The sequence below is a fragment of the Brachyistius frenatus genome, unplaced genomic scaffold, assembly GCF_029030835.1.
Source record: "Brachyistius frenatus isolate BFR_SWC_R1_liver_20210118 unplaced genomic scaffold, ASM2903083v1 Contig_159, whole genome shotgun sequence".
Taxonomy (NCBI): domain Eukaryota; kingdom Metazoa; phylum Chordata; class Actinopteri; family Embiotocidae; genus Brachyistius; species Brachyistius frenatus.
The window spans coordinates 67,416-92,174 of NW_027210758.1; the positions used below are offsets into that span (position 1 = coordinate 67,416).

At 46.6% G+C, this 24,759-nt stretch overlaps 3 protein-coding genes across 3 annotated transcripts in view; 2 read left to right on the forward strand and 1 right to left on the reverse strand.

The window, feature by feature from the left end:
• Window positions 1-527: 527 nt before the first annotated feature.
• mecp2 (methyl CpG binding protein 2) lies at window positions 528-12,570 on the reverse strand. Its single transcript, XM_069716616.1, has 7 exons — window positions 12,492-12,570; window positions 7,669-7,846; window positions 7,308-7,528; window positions 7,002-7,195; window positions 6,758-6,894; window positions 4,279-5,966; window positions 528-4,211 (listed from the first exon to the last, which is right to left on the reverse strand). The coding sequence occupies exons 1-7, from the start codon at window positions 12,521-12,523 to the stop codon at window positions 3,437-3,439; spliced, it is 3,225 nt and encodes a 1,074-aa protein (XP_069572717.1). The 5' UTR covers window positions 12,524-12,570; the 3' UTR covers window positions 528-3,436.
• Window positions 12,571-15,275: 2,705 nt separating this feature from the next.
• Window positions 15,276-24,237, forward strand: irak1 (interleukin-1 receptor-associated kinase 1). The gene is made up of 15 exons (XM_069716571.1): window positions 15,276-15,567; window positions 16,201-16,368; window positions 16,451-16,567; window positions 16,737-16,819; window positions 16,981-17,151; window positions 18,178-18,242; window positions 18,959-19,070; window positions 20,234-20,355; window positions 20,638-20,851; window positions 20,943-21,011; window positions 21,449-21,536; window positions 21,617-21,711; window positions 22,082-22,718; window positions 23,557-23,655; window positions 23,852-24,237. Exons 1-15 carry the CDS (start codon window positions 15,456-15,458, stop codon window positions 23,908-23,910), a joined length of 2,211 nt encoding a protein of 736 aa, XP_069572672.1. The 5' UTR covers window positions 15,276-15,455; the 3' UTR covers window positions 23,911-24,237.
• The window catches only part of ccdc120a (coiled-coil domain containing 120a), a 40,585-nt gene continuing 34,734 nt past the window's right edge, over window positions 18,909-24,759 (forward strand). Inside the window, exon 1 of the mRNA XM_069716579.1 lies at window positions 18,909-18,924. The gene's annotated coding sequence lies outside the window, so the exon portion shown is untranslated. The remainder of the gene's footprint in view (window positions 18,925-24,759) is intronic.

The window sequence follows — 24,759 nt, forward strand, 5'->3', positions numbered from 1 at the left end:
AGTATTTTGTTTTTGGATGCGGTCAGATAGCGACTTCAAAACCGGGTGACTGAACCGGGTTTGGACCGAGATTATAGCTCCTGATTTAGTTTCATGAGACGGTCAGGAGGTTTTTAGAAGGAGTCAGTTAGTGACTTTAGGGTGTTTTTGGTCCGGTGGCGACCTTGAACTCGACAGAGTCCTCACAAAGATAGAAAGACCGAGATAATACTGATCGTAGGTCCGATTCAGGGTGATCTCCTGCAGCTCAGGCTCAAATAAAAAGTGGGTTTTTTTCCACCCTGAACCGAGGCTGTCAGGCGGCAGGACGACATACAGGCGAGACGTCCTCGGTTTGAAGTTCGGACCCGCAGCTTCTGCTCGGTGTCGTCTTTTCTTCTTGTTGGAGCGGGACGTCCAGATGCTCCGAGATCATTTACGTTCTGCTTTAAGTCGCTAATCGAACCTTCGCGACGTTTGCAGAAGTTAACTCCGCTTTTCATAAAAGAAAAATGGAAGGAATGTGAAGACAAGCGAGACGACACAGATCAGGGGACAACAAACGCTTTTTAGTTAGAAAGAAAAAAATAAGAAAACAGTAAAAACTAGTTTTGTCTACAGCGACAGTGTATTGGAGTTTCCACTGAATTCCAACCAGAGTAAAAGCAGAATATTCATCCTCAATATTAGCAACTATGAAGTCACCACACACAATCACTACTAAGTCTAGAAACACAACATGGCTTGGCTGACATGGTGGCTTCTGGCAAGACGCACAATATTATTAGGCACTAAAACTCTGGAACATGCAAATATGGTGGCTGGTTACTGTAGTTTGTACCGAGGTCGAGTCCTATGGAGTCCAATCACAAGAAGGACGTTTGATTTCTGCAGCTGCGTGAAAGCGAACTGAGCAGACTTGAGAGGCAGGAGGCGGAGCCGCGTACGCAGAGGCGGAGCTCCGGGGGGGCGAGAGCGCGAGGACGTCTCAGAGCGAGGCACGGTTTAAGATTTGTCCAGGAAGGAACACATTCAGGCTTTTTTTCTTTTTTTTATTCTGTCTTGAGAGAAACACTTGAGGTTTATGAAGTGAAGCTGTGAGCGGTGCGTTTAAGGACCGGCGTGCGGCGTTCAGGGAGCAGCTAGTGTGGGAAATTAGAATATTGGTCGTTATTGTTTTCGTAAATGTAAAAACGTGAAAACTCAGAATCGTTTTCGTTACCTTAAAAATGAGCCCTTCGTAATCAGTCCTTTTTGTGATTGTTGCGATTAAAAATACATGATTTTGAAGCCATTTTCATGAAAATGTTTTGAATTTTTCAGTAATGTTTTTGCGATAAAATTCCCCAAATTAGTAAAAAATAGCAACTGGAGAAGCAAATTTGCAACTTTTTTTGAACTACTACTTGATAAAGACTAATTTGTAATCACTTGTCATGATAATAAACATGGTGCACATAAGAGAAATATTCTAGTTAAATTTTTTTAACTCAATAAAATCCACTAGATGCCGCTAAATTCTGCACGCCGCTCCTGCAACGCTCTAGAAGTTCAGGTCGGAGCACACGAAAAACAAAAAACCCTGACGGAAGACTCAGGAAGCTACAACCAAACATCTTTTTTTTTTTTGGAAGATCGTCGTCCTTTTAACGGTACGGTTTGTTTGGGATCTCCCGCAACGCCCACTGACACCACCAGGTGGCGCCTCCTCCTGTTTTGTTGTACAAAACTCACTCCTGGATGACTAAGCACATGTATCGCCATGGAAATCGGGCGTCGTGTGGTCCAAATGTACGGAGGAATAGAGCGGGTAACCATTTTATTTCGGGGGGGGGGGGGGGGGGGGTTCTTCCGACCAGCTACTCCGGAGTTTCCGCTAAGTACGTTAGCTACAAGTTGCTAGCTCTCCGGCTACACCACCTTTGTATTACAAATTCGAACTATCGCAGGACGTCCTGAACCGCCGCTCACCTCCAGGTTCAAGTCACCCTCGGCGCTCTGTGGATCTCTCTCAGAACCTGGACTCACAGTTAAGTTTTTCTGCTCACTGAATAGTATTTGTCCGTCCTCGGCGCCGCTGAACCCGCCCGAAGCCGAACCGGGCCCTCAGTCGGGGGCGGGGGGGGTCGACCTCTGCGTACGTGCGCCCCGGTTGAAGGCCTGCAGGGTCTCCGAGCGACATGCAGGCGGTTGATTGTACAAACTGGAGGAGTGCAAACTGTTCCAGACATTCAACATGAAGACACGATTTTAAAAAAAAAACAAGAAAAAACAAGTTGTTTCCCCCCCCACTCTTTCATTAAGACTAAAAAATAAAAAATAAAGCTACGGTAAGAAGTGGGTTTGGTTTGATATTAAAAAAAGTGCTTCCTTTGGAAAGAAAAAAAAGACTACGGAAACGTACGAGACTCATGAAGACCGGCGTGGAAGAATCCTGGAAGAACAACTTGTTGTGTTGGAAATACACCAAAAAAACAAAAAAAACATTGAGGAGGTTTTGTTCTTAAAAACAGCTGACTCGACTGGACTTGGGAGTCACGATTTTTCGGTATCGAAACCCCGACGATCAGATTCACTACATAGAAGAGGCTGTCTGGGAAGCGGATGGAAAACATTAACTGACCTCCTCTCTGTTTATTCTGGGTTTTTGTTTTTGTTTTTTTTAAATGGAAAAATAGGGGTGAAAAAAAAAGAAGAAAAAGCTAACTGCGAGATTCCTAAGAAACCAGTTTAAGGTGCAAACCGCCCGCCCCACATCACCTCTGAGGCTTTCAGTCGAGAACTAGTTTCGAGAAGGGGGGAACTGTCGGTTAAGAGTGTGGCTATAAAGTCAGGGACTGTCAGTCAGCAGCACAGCGATGAGTAAGGGACCGTCAGTCAATAATATCAGAGTTTAAAGCTGTATAACAGAGACGAAACGATAAACTATCAAAATACTAAATAAAAAATAAAATAAAATAAAATAAAAAACGAGGTTATATTCTGGAGGCAAAGTTTCGTTCAGAGTAATGTTGTTAAGCGTTGTTTTTTAGTTCCAAACTACTTCCCCCCTCCCCTCCCACTCCCCCCCTCCCCCACGGAGACTAGCGGGACACAACAGCTGCCTTTTGATTATATATACACACACACTTTTATCGTTTTTTTTCCTTTTGTTTTTCCTAGAAAAAGACACCCTCCGTCCTCCTCTCCGACTGTCCCTCAGCGCCAGGCTGGTTTCTCCAATCCGCGACTTTTACAGAGTCTCCAGACAGAATCCGAACGGAGCCGAAGCTGCGACAGTCCTTCCAGCTCTGTGTGACGCCTTTTTTTTTTTTCTTCTATCTGAAAACAGTGTAAAAACATCAGAAACTCCCAACGAACGGCCCCCGTCACACTCCTTCTCCTCTGCCTGGTGCCGACTCAGTCCGTCAGGCTACCGATTCGACCGGGTCCCCCCCCGTTCGGTCGGTCCGACCGATCAGCTGACTCTCTCGCTGACGGCAGTCCGTGACTCTACGGTTTCCTCTCGGCTCGGACACGGCACGGCGGACTGGGGGACGATGTCTCTGAGCTCCCTGCCCTCGCCCGCTGCTTCTGGCTCCGCCCGGAGCCGAGCCCTGCCGTCGGCCCCGGGCACGAGACCGGCCCCTGCTACGCCGGGAGGTCCGGGCGTCACGGAGCCGGGAGACCTCAAGGTGCTGTTCGACCCTCTGTCTCCTCCCGAACCCTCTCTGCCGTCCGCCGCCACGGCCGGTTCCCCTCTTCCTTCCACCCTGGCGCCTTCCACGCCGATCTCTCGGCTCGGAAGCAGGCTCCCTCTGCCGGGCCGTGTGGTGCTCAGGTCTTGGGGCTGTTCGCTCTGGTTCTGCTGAGCGGGGACCAGGTTGGTCCTGGATAGGCTGGAAGAAGGTCGGTGGGGTGGGAAGTGCTGCACATGCGGCCGGGTAAGCTGAGCTTGAGGCGAGGGGCGTAGCTGTGTTTGAATCCGCTGGAAGTGTGGCTGTGCTTGGGACTGGGACTGAGACTGGGACTGAGACTGGGACTGAGACTGGGACTGGGGTAGCCGAGGCTGGGAAGGAGACTGTCTGGGTTGTGGTCTGTATTGAGTCTGGAGTTGGTGTTGCGATGGGTGTCTTGTCTGTGGCTGCACTTGGTGCTTGGGTTGCAGATGAGGCTGAGGTTGGGATGGGGTCCTGGACTGGGGTTGAGTTTGAGGTTGGGTCCTAGACTGGGGTTGAGGTTGGGATGGGGTTCTGGACTGGGGTTGAGTTTGAGATTGGGGTCCTAGACTGGGGTTGAGTTTGGGATGGGGCCCTGGACTGAGGTTGAGGTTGGGATGGGGTTCTGGACTGAGGTTGAGGTTGAGGTTGGGATGGGGTTCTGGACTGGGGATGAGGTTGGGATGGGGTTCTGGACTGGGGTTGAGGTTGGGATGGGGTTCTGGAGTGGGGTTGAGGCTGCATTTGGGCAGAGGTTCTGGGCTGCAATTGTGACTGAGGTTGGACTGGGGATCTGGACTGGGATTGACTCTGAACTTGCGTTGGGTTCCGGGCCTGAGGTTGGAGCTGAGGCTGAAGTGACTGCCGGTGCTGGAGTTGGGATTGTTGTTTGAGCTGGGTTTGGGGTTGGGACTGGTGGCTGGACTGGGTTTGAGGTTGGGGTGCTGTAGGGGACTGGGTCTGTGGGTGTCTTGTTTGGGGTGAATGAACTTGCAGGATGGACGGGGGCTGAAGGGGGGGTGACTGAGGTGGGGCATGCTGAGACTGAAGCTGGGTTCGGTGTTGGGCTGCGGGGGGGAAAGGCTGCGACTGAGCTTTCTGGTTGGTGGCCTGAGGCTGACTGTGGATTTGGGGTGAGGGTTGTTGGGGCCGTAGCTGGGGCGAGACATGTCTGGTAGGAGAGGACTGGGGTGCCGGGTATCGAGTCTGGGTTTGGGACTGACCAGGAAACGGGGCCTGTGGACGGGGCTGGTGCCGCGGTTGAGGGGCAGGATGCCGAGGCTCCGGCGGGGACTGAGGTGCAGACTTGGACTGCGGTTTGGGTGGAGTTTGCTGCGTGTGCTGCGACTGTTGGGGCATTAGCTGAGGCACGGTCTGGGGTTCGACTTCAGCCCTGGACTGGCTGGAGGGTGTTGGGTGGCTGGAGGGTGTTGGGTGTCCAGAGGCTGGAGGAGGAGGAGGAGGAGGAGGAGGTGGCGGAGGAGGAGGAGGAGGAGGAGGAAGAGGAGGGTGATCCAATGTGGAGACGGAGGGCTGTTGGTGGCGATGGTGATGATGATGTGGGTGGTGGTGATGATGATGCTTGTGAGGTGGTCGCTCCTTCCTTTTGTGGCTCTTTGATGGGCTGATGCTGCTACTGCTGCTGCTGCTACTCCTTCCACCTCCTCCCTCCTCACCTCCCTTTTCGCCTACATCTTCGTCTACTTCCTCTCCTCTGCTCCCTCCGTCTCCGGTTGCTACTCCTGTTTTCTCCTTGTGCTTACGCCCTTTGTGCGCCTTGTGTCCATGTGACTGGCCGTCATCGGAAGCAGACGGCTGCTTCTGTGATTGGCTCTGTTCAGAGGGGGCGGCCGGCGGGTCCGAGCTTTGCGATCCCGCCGCCGCCGCGCCTCGCTCCTCCTCCGCGGCGGCCTTCTTTCCCGTCTCGGCTGTTGTGGCCGCTGGCGTCTGAACGCTCTCCCTCTCCTCCACCGTCTCTCTCGTTTTGCGTTTTTTGATTGGCAGCGCTGTTTCCTGGACGACGGCTTTGGTGGAAGACTCCCTGGCTGCTCTCCGTTTGGCCTCGGCAGCCAGGATGGCGGCTGCAGCGTAGCTCCCGGCCATCGGGCTGCCAGAGGCTGCCACCGAGGAGGTGGAGGCGGGGGTGGCCGACGATGCCGCCGAGGCCGAGGCCGAGGCCGGTTTCCTGCCCCGTTTCTTGGGGGCAGTCTGTGGTGGGGGCGGAGGTTCCTGTTCCGATTTCCTCTTTCTGCCGGGACGGGACTTGGGAACCGGGGCAGGAGACACCACCTGAAGGGGAATCAACGAGAAGCATTAGCGTCAACACCGTTACTGAGATATTTTAAAGATTCAACCATAACAAATAGACGGCATTGTGTGAGGTCCTCAAGCTGTAGCTGAAGTTTCTGCATCCTCCGGGTAGTGCCCTACGATCCCCACCATGAAAATCATAAACAGAACTCACACAGGCCGGTCCACTGCGTCTATTACACTGTGACACCCTTCCGGTCATCATAAGACATCACAGGTGGAAGTCATAGATCTTCTCAGAGTCCACGAAAGCACATGCAAGCTGAGGCAAAGTCCTACTGAAAGTTCTAACTCAGCGCCTTCCCAAAGTCTGACAGAAACCACTGTCCTTCTGGTACCTTCAGCTGATTCATGAGTTCCTTGGGTTGGTCCGATCCTAAAAGCCTTTTTGGTAAGATTCCCCCCGTAGTGTGCCTTTGATGATTCTTCAGGTAACTACTATCGTCAAGCCACAACATTGAGGCTCCCATGAAGTCCATGTCCATAACCCTTCCACGGGATATGCAGGATGGCCTTCTTTCAGGCTCAGACTGGTTGGGCACGAGGCCTCCAGGCTCCTGTCCTACCCGGTATATATAAGGATGTTGAACATGCGTAGGTCACCTGGGACCAATTTGTCTTTGGAGGTCCGACTAATAGCTGCTGAAGGATTGCTCCAACGGTCATCGGAAAACTCCCTAGGCCAGTCCATCACAACAAGGTGCTGATTCGTGGAAGAGATGATTTGCTCATTGATTTGCTCGGATAGTTGAGTGGCAGACCAGTATTACCTTTGAGGCGGTCGACGTGGTGCCAGTGGAGGACTCTGCCTTGCCGAAGGGCATCTTGACCAGCAGTTTGCCCGGAGTTTTCTCAACCACGCGCTTCATGGCCACACCTTCTGTCGCCTGCCGCATCTTCCCACTGCCTACACAAACACAAAGACAGATAGAGATGCACACAAAGAAAGAAACTTCAGAAGGACTCCAAAACACGACGACTTCAAGTTAACTTCAGACTTTACTGCCTGAGTACCTTTGGGCCGACCGCGGCCTCGTCCCGACGGTTTCACCACCTTGGGTTTCTTGGGGGGTCGTTTCTCTCGGCGGGACGGACTTCCACGCCCAGTAACGGTGAAATCAAAGTCGTTGGGGTCGGTGGTGGTGTCGCCGACCTTCTGGAAGTAAGCAATGAGTTCCACCTTGGAACGAAACGCCTTTCCCTCCGAGCTGAACCGCAAGACAACAACTAAACGTCAACTCCATTCGGTGCTTTTACTCTCATCTCATCGTGGGGCACCAGCACACAGTCGGGACGGGTGGGTGGGGGGGTGAAGCTTACTTGATCAGGTAGACGTCAAACTTCCCAGCGGAGCGTCCAGACTTCCTCTGTTTCAGCTTGCGGGTCCATCCTTCGGGCAGCGACGGGTCATCGTACAGCGGTCCGCGGTCCCGGATGATGGAGCGCCGCTGCCTGGGAGATCCGGCAGACTCACTGCCGGCCCCAGACTCCGACCCCAGCGCCGACCCCGGCTCTGAGGGCCCCGCCACAGCCTCCTCCACCTACGGGGGGGATGAGGTGAGAGGAAACTAGCTTCGTGTCTCGAACACGTTTACCTCATCCCGGATTATGTCTTCTCGTTTTGATAGGTGATAAAAGTCCCCCCCCTCCCCCAGGACTCCCACCTGTCCTCACACTTTACCTGCGTCTGTGGCTGCTGCTCAGTTGTGGAAGGCGTGGCCGAGGCTGCGGTCTCCGCCCCGCGGTCGGCATGGCGACGCTCTCTGCGGGCCTTCTTGGTCTTACTGTGGGACTTCTCTCTCTCTCTGGTGGGAGGCTGGGGGTCGTCGGATCCTTCCTCACCCTCCTGCCCCTCCTCCCTGTGGAGAAGAGATGACATCATGCCTGTTTAACCAGTGTGGTGGAAGTGTCTTTCAGGTGGTCACATTGGGGGTCTAAACAATTGTTGTAACTTCATAAACAACCACAGACTGTTCGCAGCTTCCGGGTCTGAAAAATGAGGCCGATTGCAGAAGTGTCTTCAGCTGCAATACCAGCGAGTGCCACTAGAGGTCGGCTCCAAAAAGCCTCCGGCTCCATAGACTCCCATTCAACTTCTCTCATCAAATCCAAAGTGAATAAAATGTGTCCATCAGTTATCTCGGTGTTGTTAGCTAAAGTCACTCCTTCTTCTTAGTTTTCTGGAGGTTCATCTGAAAATAATCCCTCATTCATTAGAAAAGAAGATTCAAGAAGACCTGTTTTTGGGGGCGTGTCTGTTTGATTGACAGGCCTGTGGTGCAGTTCACAAAGCGACGGGTGACATCACCGCCGGTTACCACTCGGATTAAAAACATTTTACTTCCACCTGCAGTTTATTGACTTGGATCTAAAGTTTTTATTTTATTTTTGTTGATGTTTTTATTACAAAATCTTTCACTCTTTTCTTACCCTGTCCATCTTTATACTCAGAGGGCTCCTAACATCATAATAACTGTCCAGCGATCGACTGATTCGTATATTAACTGTCATAAAAACTATGATAAAATGTTGGCCTCTGCTTCTCCCGTTGTTTCGTCCGACCAACAACAAATGTTGAGTTTGTTGTTTTATTTTTGACGGAGAGGAACGTTAAAACCCTCCGAGGCCGTTTCTCATCAGGAGTCTGACAGATGGAACGAGATTGAACTGAAAAGCGCTCTGGCAGAAAACAGAGAAAAGATTAAACAATGAGGTTTTAAATCATGATAGAAACTTATAGATTAAATGAACGAGTCCGCTTTAGAAACAGGATGCAGTTCGAAATGAATGAAAGTAGAAACTCAGGTTTTAATTTTTGATGTATTTGTTTCTTGTCCATAAAGCAGCTCCTCTTTTTTAATATTTTATTGTGTTTTGCTTTAATTTAAATGTTGTTTTTATTACAGACTACGTGTAAATATGTATAAATGTCAGTGTACTCTGTTCAGGCTCTATAGGGAATGAGTTGGATATGTTTTGTTTGTTTGTTTGTTTGATTCGATTTCTTCCTCCTTCTGGCTGTAAATAATAAATGCAGGGATGTGATGAAGATCCGCTTTTCACCGTGAGACAAATCCAACTTTATTTGAATTCAAGTTCAAATGTAAAAACATTTTGTCGGTTTTATTTTGGCGGATGTTCGTCACGTCTTCAGAGTGTGAGCGACATGTCTCTGAATTTTCTTCCAGAAGGAGTTTTTCACAGCTGCCTGCCGGGTGTGAAATTAGGTGTAAATGTAAATACAAGAGCTCCGCGCATTAACGTACTGGAGAATAAAGTTCACGTAGAAGTAGATAAGATGTAATGTAAATAAATGTAAAGAAAATATTATGTAATGTAAATAAACGTAAGGTAAAGAAGCTGTAAAGTTAGTATGATGTAAATACGATGTAAAGTAAATATGACAAAGTAAATAAGACAAAGTAAACAAGATGTAAAGTAAATAAGACGTAATGTAAATCAGACATTAAGTAAACAACATGTGATGTAAAATAAACAATATGTAAAGTTAATATGATGTAAAGTTAACATGATGTAATGTTGTGTTTAATTGCAGCTTGAAAAATCTGAATACAGCTTTTGATCACGGACCAAACAGTTCGGAACCGCTCCGCTAGCTCAGAGCAGTAACGTTCCTATTTTTATTGATATTTTAAGATTTAAAAGTACGTTTTATTTTGAAAGGTTTACTTTGTGCGGTAGTGGTGTCATCAGGAACTTCTGTCGAGTGAAGAAATCACGATGATATTTGAAAAAATTTAAACCTTCCACAAAACACAGCGAAGACCGGTTGAATTTTACGTTAATAATTTCTAACGAAACGCCGGCTGCTGAATGGACCGAGACCAGAATCTGGAGGCGGAGTCAACACCCTGAACTCTTTGACGTGTTCATCAACCAATCCCGTTCCACCCACTGATCAGTTTAGTCCACCTACTACCTGCTAAACCCCGCCCACTGACCGGTGCCATGGTAACCACGTAGTCACTTGTCAGTCCCGTTGTGGCTGATCGTTGTTTATTTACATACAAGATCATGTAAATACTGTCGTAGGACGGAGACATAAAAACATTCAAACACGTGTCACTGTTTGTGTGTTGTGTTGTTTGTGTTGTTTTGTTTGTGTGCTATTGTGTGTTAGTGTTACAGTGTTTGTTGTTTTGTGTGTGTTGTTTGTTATTGTGTGATACTGAGTGTGTGTATGTTGTGTGTTATGAATGCGTCTTGTTTTGTGTTAATGTTGTGTTGTTTTGAGTATATTGTTTGTTATTGTGTTGTTGTTGTTCTGTGTTACTTTGAGTGCTCGTGTGTTGTTGTGTAAGTTGTGTTAGTATGTTACAGTGTGTTGTGAGTGTGCGTTGTCTTGTGTTACTGTGTTCGTGTGATGTTGCGTGTTGCTGTGTGTGTGTTTTGTGTACTGTTGTGTATGTTGTTTGTTATTGTGTGTATGCTTTGTGTGATACTGAGTGTGTGTACGCTGTGTGTTACTGTGAGCAGTGGTGTGTTGTTGTGTGTCAGCATGTTGTTTTGTCTTGGTGTGATGTTGTTGTTGAGTGTTTTTTGTTACCGTGAGTGTTAGTTTGTATGTTGTGTGTTTTGTGTTGCTGTGTGTATGTTGTTGTGTGTGTATGTTGTTGTGTTTTGTGTGTATGTTGTTGTGTGTGTATGTTGTTGTGTGTTTTGTGTGTATGTTGTTGTGTGTTTTGTGTTGCTGTGTGTATGTTGTGTTTTGTGTTGCTGTATGTATGTTGTTGTGTGTAGTGTGTGTATGTTGTTGTGTGTAGTGTGTGTATGTTGTTGTGTTTTGTGTGTATGTTGTTGTGTGAGTGTGTATGTTGTTGTGTGTTTTGTGTGTATGTTGTTGTGTTTTGTTGTGTGTATGTTGTTGTGTGTGTATGTTGTATGTGTGTTGTGTGTGTGTATGTTGTTGTGTGTTTTGTGTGTGTATGTTGTTGTTGTGTGTTTTGTGTGTGTGTGTTGTTGTGTGTATGTTGTTGTGTGTTTTGTGTGTGTGTTGCTGTGTGTGTATGTTGTTGTGTGTGTTGTTGTATGTTGTGTGTATGTTGTGTGTGTTTTGTGTGTGTATGTTGTTGTGTTTTGTGTGTGTGTTGTTGTATGTTGTTGTGTGTTTTGTGTGTTGTTGTGTTTTGTGTATGTTGTTGTGTGTTTTGTGTTGCTGTGTGTATGTTGTTGTATGTTGTGTGTATGTTGTTGTATGTTGTGTGTATGTTGTTGTGTTGCTGTTGTGTGTATATTTTGTGTGTGTTGTTGTGTGTGTTGCTGTGTGTGTGTTGTTGTGTGTGTTGTTGTGTGTGTTGTTGTGTGTATGTTGCTGTGTGTGTTGTTGTGTTGCTGTGTGTATGTTGTTGTGTGTGTGTTGTGTGTGTATGTTGTTGTGTGTGTTGTTGTATGTTGTGTGTATTGTTGTGTGTTTTGTGTGTGTATGTTGTTGTGTTTTGTGTGTATGTTGTTGTATGTTGTGTGTATGTTGTTGTGTGTTTTGTGTGTTGTTGTGTGTTTTGTGTATGTTGTTGTGTGTTTTGTGTTGCTGTGTGTATGTTGTTGTATGTTGTGTGTGTGTTGTTGTGTGTGTTGTTGTGTGTGTGTGTGTGTTGTGTGTGTGTGTTGTTGTGTGTGTTGTTGTTGTGTGTATGTTGTTGTGTTGTGTGTGTGTTGTGTGTGTTGTGTGTGTGTTGTGTGTGTTGTGTACTACTGCAGCAGGTGGATGTGTATCAGTCACCACAGGAACAGGAAGTGAGCTGCAGAAGAAACTGGGACACAACAAAGACACTAAAAGTCACAAGTTCGACTCCCGCCTGCAGCCCCGACACACACACACACACACACACACACACACACACACACGCGCGCGCGCGCGCACGCACATCTCTCACACACACACAATGTGGCTCAGCGGCAGAGGCAGCTATCAGCTAACAGGCTACATAATCCGTTTACGCTAAATGGGGGGGGGGTGTAGCCGGGTGTGCGCGTGCAGCGGGGGGGTGTAGCCCGGTCTAACCCGGTGTAGCCCGGTCTAACCCGGTCTAACCCGGGTTAGTGGTGAGCAGTGTGAACAGCCGGACTCCGCTCTCCCGCCCGCCTCACATGAAAACACTGTGTTTGCTAACCAGCTAGCAGCCCAGTAGCTCGCCTGGCTGTGTGACGGAGGCGGGTGGAGGCACCGGCGGTGACCGGGGCAGGCGCGCTGGCGCCGGACACACCGCCTCCGGTGCTCCGGGCCCCCGGGCCCACTTCTCGGGGAGTTTGTGCGGAAAGTCGGAGCGGCCCGAGCTAAAGGCTAACAGCTAACAGCAGCGGCTAAAGTACAGACTTAGCAGTAAGTTGGTGACGTATTCCCGCTTAACCCCGCTCGGCCGGGACAGGCCGGGCCGGAAACCAGCGCACTTCGGCTTCAATAAAACACACGACAGAAAAGGCTCGTCGGCGGCGGCGGCGGCGGCGGCGCTTTAACGGAGGATAAAATGTAAAAACCTCACTTACAGTCTCTCCTCTCCGCTCTCCACGGCGGCCATTTTTATTTAAATAAATAATTTTATATTAAAAAAAAAGCCTCCAAACATCTCCGCTCCCTCCTTTGCTTTGCAACCCCGCCCCCTTCCACTCGATCAAACACCGCGAGATCTGCTGCCAGCGTGAGGTCTGGCCCAATCCCAGCGTCCACCCTAAAATAAAAAACTACCCCCCCCACCCTCGCGGTCACAGTGACGTCACAGCTTGTTGTGTTTGAGTTCACGAGGGCTGAAATGGTGTAAAGGGCAAAATGGGACACTCCGTCGTGACGTCACACGCCGCTGGCATCGCCATTGGAAAAGAAAAAAAACATCCGCCCTAAAATAAAAAAAAGAATAATTAAATTAATGAAATACAATTTTTTTTTTTTTTTATATAAGCCATATTTCGGCTTATATAGCGTTTATTCGTTTTAGATAATTACCAAAAAGGCATTAATGCAGACATTTAACTTAAAACAAACACACACAAAAACTTTACAAACGTGCAATAAATAACCACAGGTCAACTGCGCAGCGGCGGTGTAGTCCCGCGAGATGTGAACTCGAGAACCGCCAAGGCAGAGACGTTCAAGGGCCTGCTGAGAAATCCGTCAAAACCAAGACACCAGCAGGAAACCTGCTGGATCTCTTTATTGATCTTATTGAGTGCTAAAATCAATCAAATCAGCAACTGAGGTAAATAAGGCCCATTAATACAAGCTGAAAGTATTAAAAAAATAATCCGTGTTCATGAAGTAAAATGTGATAAAATAAACAACAACAAAATGGTTCAAAATCAATTTACCTTAAAAAATAAATGAAAAAAATAGATTTGAAAAAAGTAAATTGAAAATATCAACTAACACAAAACAAATTGCAGTTATTAAAGTAGTCTTAATATGTGATTGAATATCACACAAATACATAAATATTTAAAATCCATACACGATTGTCAAAAAAAGTTCAAAACAAACAAAAACAGAGAAAAAGTAATACATTTAAAACTTTTTTAATAAAATTTAAATATAGTTCAATTTAATTTGTTTAGTTTTTTTCACCTTTCACATGTTTAATGCTCAGAATTTTTTTTTAATTTCATCAACACTTGATTTATTGCACATATTCATTTATAATTTATAGTTTAAAAAAATGGAGAAATGATCTAGTTATGATTCTTGATTTGACTGCTTCAGTTTGAATCCTGATTTATTCTCTGTTTAAAACGTCAGTGGATTTTTTTGTTGTTCCTGTTTTCTTTCTGCAGCTATGAATTTTATTTTGAAGGAGAAAAAGGACACTTTTATTAGACACATAATAAGAAGACCACCAGGCACCCTTATACCGCTATGTGCTCCTGGTCCTGGTCTTGGTCCTGGTCCTGGTCTTGGTCCTGGTCCTGGTTGTCAGCCTGTTCTTCCAGCTCAGTATTTTTTGTGGTTGAGTTGCAGTGACGTGTTGCAAGCAGCAGGGGGCAGCAAATTCTCTGAGAAGTTTTACATTAGTCTTTTAAATAAAATAAAATAAAATAAACCAAATTTCCCAAGTTCATCTTCCTCCTTCAGAGAACAACGTTGTTTTTTCCCCCATTAAATAAAATTCACTTATTTAACCTGAAACAATGTTAAGATGTCCCAAACATGCAACATGTATGTAAACATGTGGAATGAAAATGGTTTGTAATCAATTCTGTAAACTGTGATGATGAGTTATAAATGCTGACAATATGAACTTATTATGTATTAGTTATTTGTTTATTTGTTTATTTTCTATGTTTCTTGTTTTGTTTTCTATGACCCAAAAAAGTTTACATAAATAGGCAAATAAAAAAAAAAATGGAATTAAAAACTATAAAAATCAGTAAAGTCTCAGATTTCAGTGTTGCTTCATTTTAAACTTCAAACTTTCAGAAACTTCAGACTTGATGACAAAGAATTATTGATCTGATTTCAAAATCCGATTTTAAACTTAAATCCCTTTTTCTGTCCAATTTTCCCCAAAGTTTCTAAAAAGTTTCTGGTTCTCCTGGTTTCTATTTCAGTTCCCTTTTAAACATGTCCACATTTATTTAAGTGTACACTCATCGTAATAATTTCATCATTTCTGACGTCCACGTTTGTGTTTTTTTTAATAACTGTGATGATGCGTTCAGGAACCTTAACATACTGTACCACAAAGCAGAAACTGGGAAAAAGGAAGTGTTTACCGCAATCTGACATCACCTTCAGTCATTTATTTGCGGTGTGTGTGTTGTCAGGTTTCCCTCGTGCTGCAGTTTAAAATAGGGCAATGAATCGCTTCAGGACTTCATGTAACAAAATAAAAGCATCACCGGTGCACAAACACGGACACACACTGTGAAGAAAAAACAACAACTCATTAATGGACACGACAGTTAAATATGTTTATTACCAGTTTTATGCGGTTCATGCTGTCCACTGCGTTTTGAATCTGCTCTGTAAATAAAAATGATCATCATGGATTTTAGGGGACTTTAAATTTGAAGTTAAAACTGAATTCATTAAATCTTAATAATGTTTCTAAGTTTTAGTTCAAAGAGAAACATCACAAATTACAATGACAGTTAATAATAATAATACAGTTAAATCAAACAGAAAAAAGGTTATACATTGGAGACGAGCCTCTCGAGGGTCTCAGTCCGGTATCAGTCCGGGTCCGGGGGTTCTGTTCTGACACAGGATCAGATTTGGGCTTTTATTTTGTTCAGCACGAACCGGAAGCTGCTCTTATTGTGGTGAGCTTTCGGACGCAACAGGCGGAAGCGGCAGAGGAACCGAACCTGTGTATACCAGAGTTGCAAAAGTTTTTTATCGGGTTCGTTCCGGACGGTTCTGGTGTGACCCAGCGATCCGGATCCCGGTACCAGTGACCTCCCCGCTGTCAGCTGTTAGCCTGTTAGCTTCGGAGCGATTTAAAAACGGTTCCAGTGAAAAAGATGTCGGGAGGAGACCTGAGGGGACAGTTCCTCTACAACCTGCCCCCCCGGGTCTACTGTGAGTTCTGCCGGGTCATGGACGGACTGTTGGACCTGGACTGGACCCGCTTCGGTGAGTCAGAACCAGAACTCGAAGACTTCTCGGCTAACGGCCAACATTTAAAGGGACGGTTCCACCAAAACAATTCATTCAGTTTAAATTCAATCAAACATCCTAACTAAGAGAATATGAAATAATGACAGACAATAATATGAAAGACAGGAAATAAACGTGTTTTTTTGCACGTATAAACATGTATTTTTTTTATATAAAGGTCTCATATTGTATAAACCCGTCTCGGTATTAAACTCCCTGCTGTTCAGACAACAGGCCGATTTCTTGTGAGTCCTTAAAGCATATCGATATCAGAGACCCTCTCTTCTGATTGGCTGACTGGTTTCTGAGTGACATGCCCACAGACCAACCACGGGTTTTTCTGGTGTTGTTGCTCAACAACCAGCTGGTTGTTGTTGGTTTTTTCCCACGTTAAAAAAAGGTTGGACAGCAGGTGGACATATGACATCACCGTGAGTTTGTGACATCACCGTGAGTTTGTGACATCACCGTGAGTTTGTGACATCACCGTGAGTTTGTGACATCACCGTGAGTTTGTGACATCACGAAACTTCCAACAAAGCTTTGTTTTTGTTTTTTGTCCCCCGAGTTTAATCGATACGAAATCAAGACGTGTCTCTCGTCTCGTAGCCTCCGAGGTTCTCGACGACCAGACCGCCCTCCGACTGGCTGAGAGGAGTGAGAGGCGGACCAACCGGGTGATGAACCAATGGGAGAACAGGAACGGCCGAGTCGGGGAGCTGATCGACCTGTTGGAGCGTCTGCAGCTGTACCGCCCCCGTGATGTCATCCTGGGCCGTGAGTTCCACCTCACCTCCGACCTCCCGTGACCTCTGACCCCCGCGGGACATTTTTAACATATTAACCTCTTTTTCTGCAGGGGTGTCCAGCCCGAATCCCTCCTCCTCTCCTTGTCCTCCTCTTCCTCAGTTCGACCCGCCTCCCAAAGAGTCTCAAGCCCCGCCCACACTGAGCACCTGCGAACTGAGCACGGCAGGTAACACACACACACACACACACACACACACACACACACACACACACACACACACACACACACACACACACACACACACACACAACTACTAGTTCGTCCTGCGACACCGTGATTGGTCAGTGAAGGTAACGATGTCAGCTCTGCTCTTCATCTTTCCTCCTTCGTTCAGCCGGTAACGGAGGAGGAAGACCGCTACCCGGACCGGCTCCGCCCCCTTCAGGCCTGCAGTCCGGCATCGACAGACGTGCCCAGGTAACACACACACACACACACACACACACACACACACACACACACACACACACACACACACACACACACACACACACACACACACACAGGAATCAATAATCAATCCAGATAGATCACAGCAGGATGATGATGATGATGATGATGATGTCGTCGTCCTGCAGCCCCTCCCCTCGTGTCCGTTCAACAACGTCGTGATGTGCTGGTCGCACGAAGAGGTGCACGTTGGGACGGCGGGGTTCTCCCCCCGCCTGCAGGTGGGGGAGGGGGGGTTCGGCGTCGTGTACCGAGCGTGCCTGAAGAACACCGACTGCGCCGTCAAGCGACTCAAACAGGTCAGCCAATCACAACGCAGCTCCGACTTCAAGGGGCTTTTTCAGACAGAAATTGCGATAATTTAATTCAACAGCAATTTTACAAGAACATTTTTTTTGTGATTTTTGAGCCTCGAGGTTCTTTCAGTTCAGAAAATAATTATTTTTTTTAAAAGATTAGAACTAAAAAATATATTAAAATTAAACATAAATCCTTAATACACAATTTTTACCAATTATTGCAATTTTAACCGCAAAAAAAAATAATTAAAAAAAAAAATCACTTAAAACGCTGCAAATTGCATCACAATTAGTGAGAAGTTTTTATCTCAACAATCAATTTCTACGAAACCCGCAGAAAGTCATTTCAGAAGACACTGTCCTCTACAGGCAGACAGGAACTACAGAAACACTGTCCTCTACAGGCAGACAGGAACTACAGAAACACTGTCCTCTACAGGCAGACAGGAACTACAGAAACACTGTCCTCTACAGGCAGACAGGAACTACAGAAACACTGTCCTCTACAGGCAGAGACAGGAACTACAGAAACACTGTCCTCTACAGGCAGAGACGGGAACTACAGAAACACTGTCCTCTACAGGCAGAGACAGGAACTACAGAAACACTGTCCTCTACAGGCAGAGACGGGAACTACAGAAACACTGTCCTCTACAGGCAGAGACAGGAACTACAGAAACACTGTCCTCTACAGGCAGAGACGGGAACTACAGAAACACTGTCCTCTACAGGCAGAGACGGGAACTACAGAAACACTGTCCTCTACAGGCAGAGACGGGAACTGCAGAAACACTGTCCTCTACAGGCAGAGACGGGAACTACAGAAACACTGTCCTCTACAGGCAGAGACGGGAACTACAGAAACACTGTCCTCTACAGGCAGAGACGGGAACTACAGAAACACTGTCCTCTACAGGCAGAGACGGGAACTACAGAAACACTGTCCTCTACAGGCAGAGATGGGAACTACAGAGATAGACTGGGATTGCTCAGTTATGTTGTTGTTGTTGTTGTTGTTGTTGACAGGACTCTGTGTTAGACTGGACGGTGCTGAAGCAGAGTTTCAAGACTGAAGTGGAGAAACTGTCAAAGTGAGTGAATCTGTACATCGAATCTTTTTCAGCTGATCAGTGTGTGTTACCGTGTGTGTGTGTGTGTGTTACTGTGTGTGTGTGTGTTACCGTGTGTGTGTGTGTGTGTTACCATGTGTTACCGTGTGTGTTACCATGTGTGTGTGTTACCATGTGTGTGTGTTACCGTGTGTGTGTTACCATGTGTTACCATGTGTGTGTGTTACCATGTGTGTTACCGTGTGTGTGTGTGTTACCGTGTGTGTTACCATGTGTGTTACCGTGTGTGTGTTACCGTGTGTTACCATGTGTGTGTGTGTTACCGTGTGTGTGTTACCATGTGTTACCGTGTGTGTGTTACCATGTGTGTTACCGTGTGTGTGTGTGTGTGTTACCGTGTGTGTGTTACCATGTGTGTTACCGTGTGTGTGTGTTACCGTGTGTTACCATGTGTGTGTGTGTTACCGTGTGTGTGTTACCATGTGTGTTACCGTGTGTGTGTGTTACCATGTGTGTGTTACCGTGTGTGTGTGTGTTACCGTGTGTGTGTTACCGTGTGTGTGTGTGTTACCGTGTGTGTGTGTGTTACCATGTGTGTGTGTGTGTTACCGTGTGTGTGTTACCGTGTGTGTGTTACCATGTGTGTGTGTGTTACCGTGTGTGTGTGTGTGTGTGTGTGTGTGTGTGTGTGTGTGTGTGTGTGTGTGTGTGTTACCATGTGTGTGTTTCCCCTTCAGGTTCAGACACCCGAACATCGTGGATCTGTTGGGTTTTAGTGAAGGCGGCGGATCGATGTGTTTGATCTACAGCTACATGGACAACAGATCGCTGGAGGACCAGCTGCACAACGTAACACACCACAGACACACACAACGCACACATTTATTTTTGAAATTGATGGCAGCGACAACGTCTCCAAAAAGTTGTGGACAGAGTCGTTCTCAGATTGTTGCACTATTTGACCACACAGTCTTCACTGCTGCAGGAGTGTGTGTTTATGTACGTGTGTGTGTGTGTGTTTATGTACGTGTGTGTGTGTGTGTTTATGTACGTGTGTGCGTGTTTATGTACATGTGTGTGTGTGTGTTTATGTACGTGTGTGTGTGTGTGTTTATGTACGTGTGTGCGTGTTTATGTACATGTGTGTGTGTGTGTTTATGTACGTGTGTGCGTGTTTATGTACATGTGTGTGTGTGTGTGTTTATGTACGTGTGTGCGTGTATGTTTATGTATGTGTGTGTGTTGCAGGAGTGTGTGTTTATGTATGTATGTGTGTGTGTGTATGTTTATGTATGTGTGTGTGTTGCAGGAGTGTGTGTTTATGTATGTATGTGTGTGTGTGTGTGTGTGTGTTGCAGGAGTGTGTTTATGTACATGTGTGTGTGTGTATGTTTATGTATGTGTGTGTGTTGCAGGAGTGTGTGTTTATGTATGTATGTGTGTGTGTGTGTGTGTGTTACAGGAGTGTGTTTATGTACATGTGTGTGTGTGTATGTTTATGTATGTGTGTGTGTTGCAGGAGTGTGTGTTTATGTATGTGTGTGTGTGTGTGTGTTTATGTACGTGTGTGTGTGTATGTTTATGTATGTGTGTGTGTTGCAGGAGTGTGTGTTTATGTATGTATGTGTGTGTGTGTGTGTGTGTGTTGCAGGAGTGTGTGTTTATGTATGTGTGTGTGTGTTTGTTTATGTGTGTGTGTGTGTGTGTGTGTGTGTTTATGTATGTGTGTGTGTGTTGCAGGAGTGTGTGTTTATGTATGTGTGTGTGTGTGTGTGTGTTTATGTACGTGTGTGTGTGTGTGTATGTTTATGTATGTGTGTGTGTTGCAGGAGTGTGTGTTTATGTATGTGTGTGTGTGTGTGTGTGTGTGTTGCAGGATGTGTGTGTGTGTACATGTGTGTGTGTGTATGTATGTGTGTGTGTGTGTGTGTTGCAGGAGTGTGTGTTTATGTATGTGTGTGTGTGTTGCAGGAGTGTGTGTTTATGTATGTGTGTGTGTGTGTGTGTTGCAGGAGTGTGTGTTCCTCTCCTGGTCTCAGAGAGTCGGTATCGTTGAAGGAACATCAACAGCTCTGCAGTTCCTCCACTCGCCACCCAAAAGTGAAACGCCGCTGATCCACGGAGACGTCAAGAGGTCAGCGTCCCGCTTCGTCTTCGCCACGTTTACAAATTCACCACAAAAATTCCACGTTATTCAACACGTCGTAGGATTTGTCAAACTATGAATGTAAAAACAAAGAAAAAACCTCGGGACACGCTAGACTTTTCGTCCGGGTGTCGTAACGCCACATTACTGTTCTTCGACGATGTCGCGCCTCTAACGCCCGTTGGTGGTTCCCGACGTCGGCATTTGGACCCGACAGACCGGACGGAGCTTCACCGCCTTTTTGTCTTCTGTCTCTTCGTGTCTCTGTAGCTCCAACATCCTTCTGGACCGTCACTTGGTGGCGAAGCTTTCCGACTTCGGCCTGGCCCGGTTCGTGTCTCTCCGCCAGGCGGGTCAGTCGACGAGTCAGACGACGTCCGTCGGGAGAACGGAGACGGTGAGAGGAACCGTCGCTTACCTGCCGGACGAGTACGTGAGGAACGGGGAACTGGGGCCGGCGGTGGACGTCTACAGCTTCGGAGTGGTGAGAGGGGCTGATGGGAAATGGAGTCCGTTAGTTCAACTGTGAGTCCACGCCGAGTGATTGTTTAAAATGTCCTGTGTGTGCGTTTCAGGTGCTGCTCGAGGTTCTGACCGGACGTCGAGCTCTGGAGAAAGACAGGAAGTCCGGATACAGATACCTGGTCAGAACACACACCTGCTCACACACTGGGTTCACTGATTGAGTTTGCAGCTATGGGACAGTACCGGGTCCTTCACAAAAATGCTGGTCCATTGGTTCCAGTCTGGGTCCATTGGTTCTAGTCTGGGTCCATTGGTTCTAGTCTGGGTCCATTGGTCTGTTCCAGTCTTAAAGGTACCAGGTCCCCTTCAGGTCCATTCAGCTCCCCGTTTTTCAGCACTAATGTTGCAGCATAGAAATGAACCAAGCTGGCGGTCGGGTTTGTTTTGGTACCGGAACACGTGACGGTCGGCATCGTCGGTGGATCTGAGGTCAGGTTCACTGACCAGCGGTCTACGGCGTTATTGTTAACCGTGTAGCTTTCAGTTTACCAGCATCTTGAAACCCTTCTTCAAGCGTTCCCGTGACATGTGGGTCGGTGTGGTTCTGGTTTTGCAGAAGGACCTGGTGGAGGAAGTGGAGGGCGGTCCGACCGGCTCGTCCGAGGCAACCTGGAGGGAACAGCTGGACGCCCGGCTGATTTCAGGTCGGTGTTTGTGTTTCGGATCGCAGTGTTTGTCCTCCTGCTGCTGCTCGCTCACCTGCTGTGTTCACTCTCGCCTGCAGGAGGCGCCGCCGAACCGGCCGGCTGCCTGCAGATGGCAGCTGTGGCCTGCAGGTGTCTGAACAAGAACAGGAAGAAGAGGCCGGCCATGACCGAGGTCGGTACCGCCGCTTCCAGTGATTCAAGGATTTCAGTATTTAGTATTACATAACCTAAAGTCATTGTTTACAGCGCCACCTTCAGGTCAACGAGTGTCATTTGTTTATGCTTGGGTAATGCGGGGAGTTCGCAACCTACCTGCCAATTTTGGTGGCGTTTTTTTTGTAACATAATCAGCTTTAGTGGAAAAAATAATAATAATGAGAACAAATAGAAGAAAGATTCTCACGACGCGACCGAAGCTGCTCGAACCCGAAACTTCTACGGTCAGTCTGGACATCCTAAAATGGAGGTTCAGGTGGTCTGGAGTCCCTCAGGGCTCCTGTTTGGATCCTCTTCTGTTTCTCACTTTGATATTTTCTCCTCAGGTTTTTGAGAAACTTCAGGACATCCACAACATCGTGAGGAAGACCAGCTCCTCCTCCTCCTCCCCCCTCCAACACCCTCCTCACTTCCCACCCCCCTACCAGTCCTTCCCCAGACCCCCTCGTTCCCTGGACTCCAACGTGGAAGCTCTGTCCCACCAGATGTCCAAACTGGGACCACTGGAGGACACCTACCAGTGCTCCACCTCCTCCTCCTTCTCCTCTTCTCCTTTCTGCTCCCTCACCCCTCCTCACCCCCTCCACTCCACCTCCTCCCTCCCTCCCCTCTCCTCCTCCTCCTCCTCATCCCCCTCCTCCTCATTCGTCGGCCCGTGCGAGACCGACGAGAGTCGAGGTTTCTCCCAGTACGACCTCCGCTGCCAGTTCAGACCCAACAGCGTCGACTTCCGGTCTCCGCCTCGGCATCACGATCCAGCCGGGACCACCGGGGCCCCCTGGCCCTCCGGGTCCCGGTGCAGCCAGCCGTCCGTGCCCACAGAGGACCAGTACAACTTCCCTCCCCGGCTTGGCAGCCCCGGCGACGGGTCCGGGATTGGTGCCCCGACAGAACCAGAACCAGGGGCCCCGACGGGTCTCTCTCCCGCGGGGTCCCTCCGGTCTACGTCTCCGGGGCCCTCGAGTACGTCAGCTGCTTGTTAAAAGGACCAAACCCAGTTTCCTCGGTTACCCTGAAAAGCTCCTTTAAAAAACCTGAAATTAATTATTAGTTCAGGAGATTTTTACTTGAATACAAAAACAAGAATTTACTTGTCAACATGAACAAATTTTCATACAAAGGTGTTTTTATGTCTTTTTTAAAAAAAATTATGAAAGACATCTCTGAGAACAAATTCATTGCACTGCAATCAAAAAAAATAATCAAAAAAAAATCACATTTTGTAAGTTGCATAAATTTATGTGGATTTCAAACAAATTATCACCAATTATACCGAAATGTCACTCTTCAGACAAAAGTTTTTAAAGTATATTTTTTAAATTTGTTTCGTAAGTGAAATTCTGAAGTCTGCGACAAAAACCAGCAAAACTTTGAGCGAGGATTTGTTTTCAATCCAGATCACTTCATTCTCAATTTATATATATTTTTTTTTTACTTGATCTTTAAAAACTTGATCTTTTATTGCAGTGAGAAGTTTTACTCTCTAAAATGTTATTGTCATATAAACAGTGTACAATTTTTTTAAAAGTGAAATTCTTACTTTGCTGGTCCGAAACCGAAACAAGAAAACGTGTTTAAATATTAAATAAAAAATTTTAAAAAACAAAGTAAAGAAATATCAAAGAATAGAAATAGTTAAATAGAATACAAATATAAGTAATACGAGAAATATAAAATGTACATTATGCCTTATAAAAAAAACTCCCAAAACTTTACCTTATATTTTTTTGCAGTGAAAGTTCAGTTGAGCAGAAATGAAATGAGTTTCTGAAACTTTGTTGACTTCTGTTTTTCTTTCAAGTCCGCGTGAATCCAAGCAAGCGGCGACTCATGGAGAAGAAAACTCAGTACGAGGACGGACGGATCGAAACTCCGCAGCTGCTGTCGTCTGAAGACCTCTGTACGTTTTTGTGGTTTTGAACTCATCTCCGTATTTATTTATTTTTTAAAATTTTATACATCTTCAACTGCTAAAGTACTAATTAATACGCCCCAAAAAAGATTTTGTCCGTCCCGATACAATCTCGTGTCATCGTATTGCTTTTTAATATCATCTCTTCTTCTGGTGTTTATCGTGTCCTCTTGTGTCCGATCAGACTTCGGAGGACCGGAGGAGAGCGACGAGCTCGACTACCTTCCCTCCAAACGCGACTGACTTCTGTCGTCGCTCCGGCCCGGGAAAAGAAAAACAGAGCCGTTTTGCGGACCTGAGATCTCTTCTCAAACTTTTTGTCTTCGTGCTGCAGGTGTTTTAAAAAAACTCTGTAAAACTCGTCTTCCAGTTGTGGAACATCTGCCTCCGTTCAAACACTTCTGAAAGAGAACTGGCAGTTTAAACACGAAAGGTATGACACCCTGCTGGACCAGAAACTTTCAGCTATTTATTCCGACACCTTTTTAACCGTCTTAAAAATTCACTCAAAACAATTCATGATTTCTTATTGTTTGTCGTACGATGCTGAAATATAAACTATAAAACACGTGAACGTGCCTTCGTTTGTCCCGTTTTCCACCTATTTTATATTATATGCCACGTGAATATTTTGCTTACATGTCTTCTGCCCCCTGGTGGATCATTTGAACACTGCGAGCAGCATCCGACTTTTGGGTTGCTGAATCCAAAATGTCCGTTATCACGTGCTGACTTTGCGAATTTTTGGCCGGGAGATCTTTTGCTCGTTTCGAGAAAGTTGTGGCGAAAAGTAACATTTATATTGTTAGGAATATTTCAATATGAACACCTTCTGTACGGACGCAACTTAATACTTGATATTTTGTACGTTATTGTTGTGAGCGTCTGTTACGAAGCCTCCGGTTCAGATTCTGTCCGTCGCCATCTTTGCTAGTTCGGAGAAGGAAGTGACCATATTTGGACGAGCTGGGGAGAGGATCTGACTGATCTGATTGGAAATCGTGACGACACTAAGTCCCCGCCCACCGATAGCTGTAGCCTGACTGCACCGCAGGCCTGTCAATCAAACAGGACACGATTTCTAATGTGATG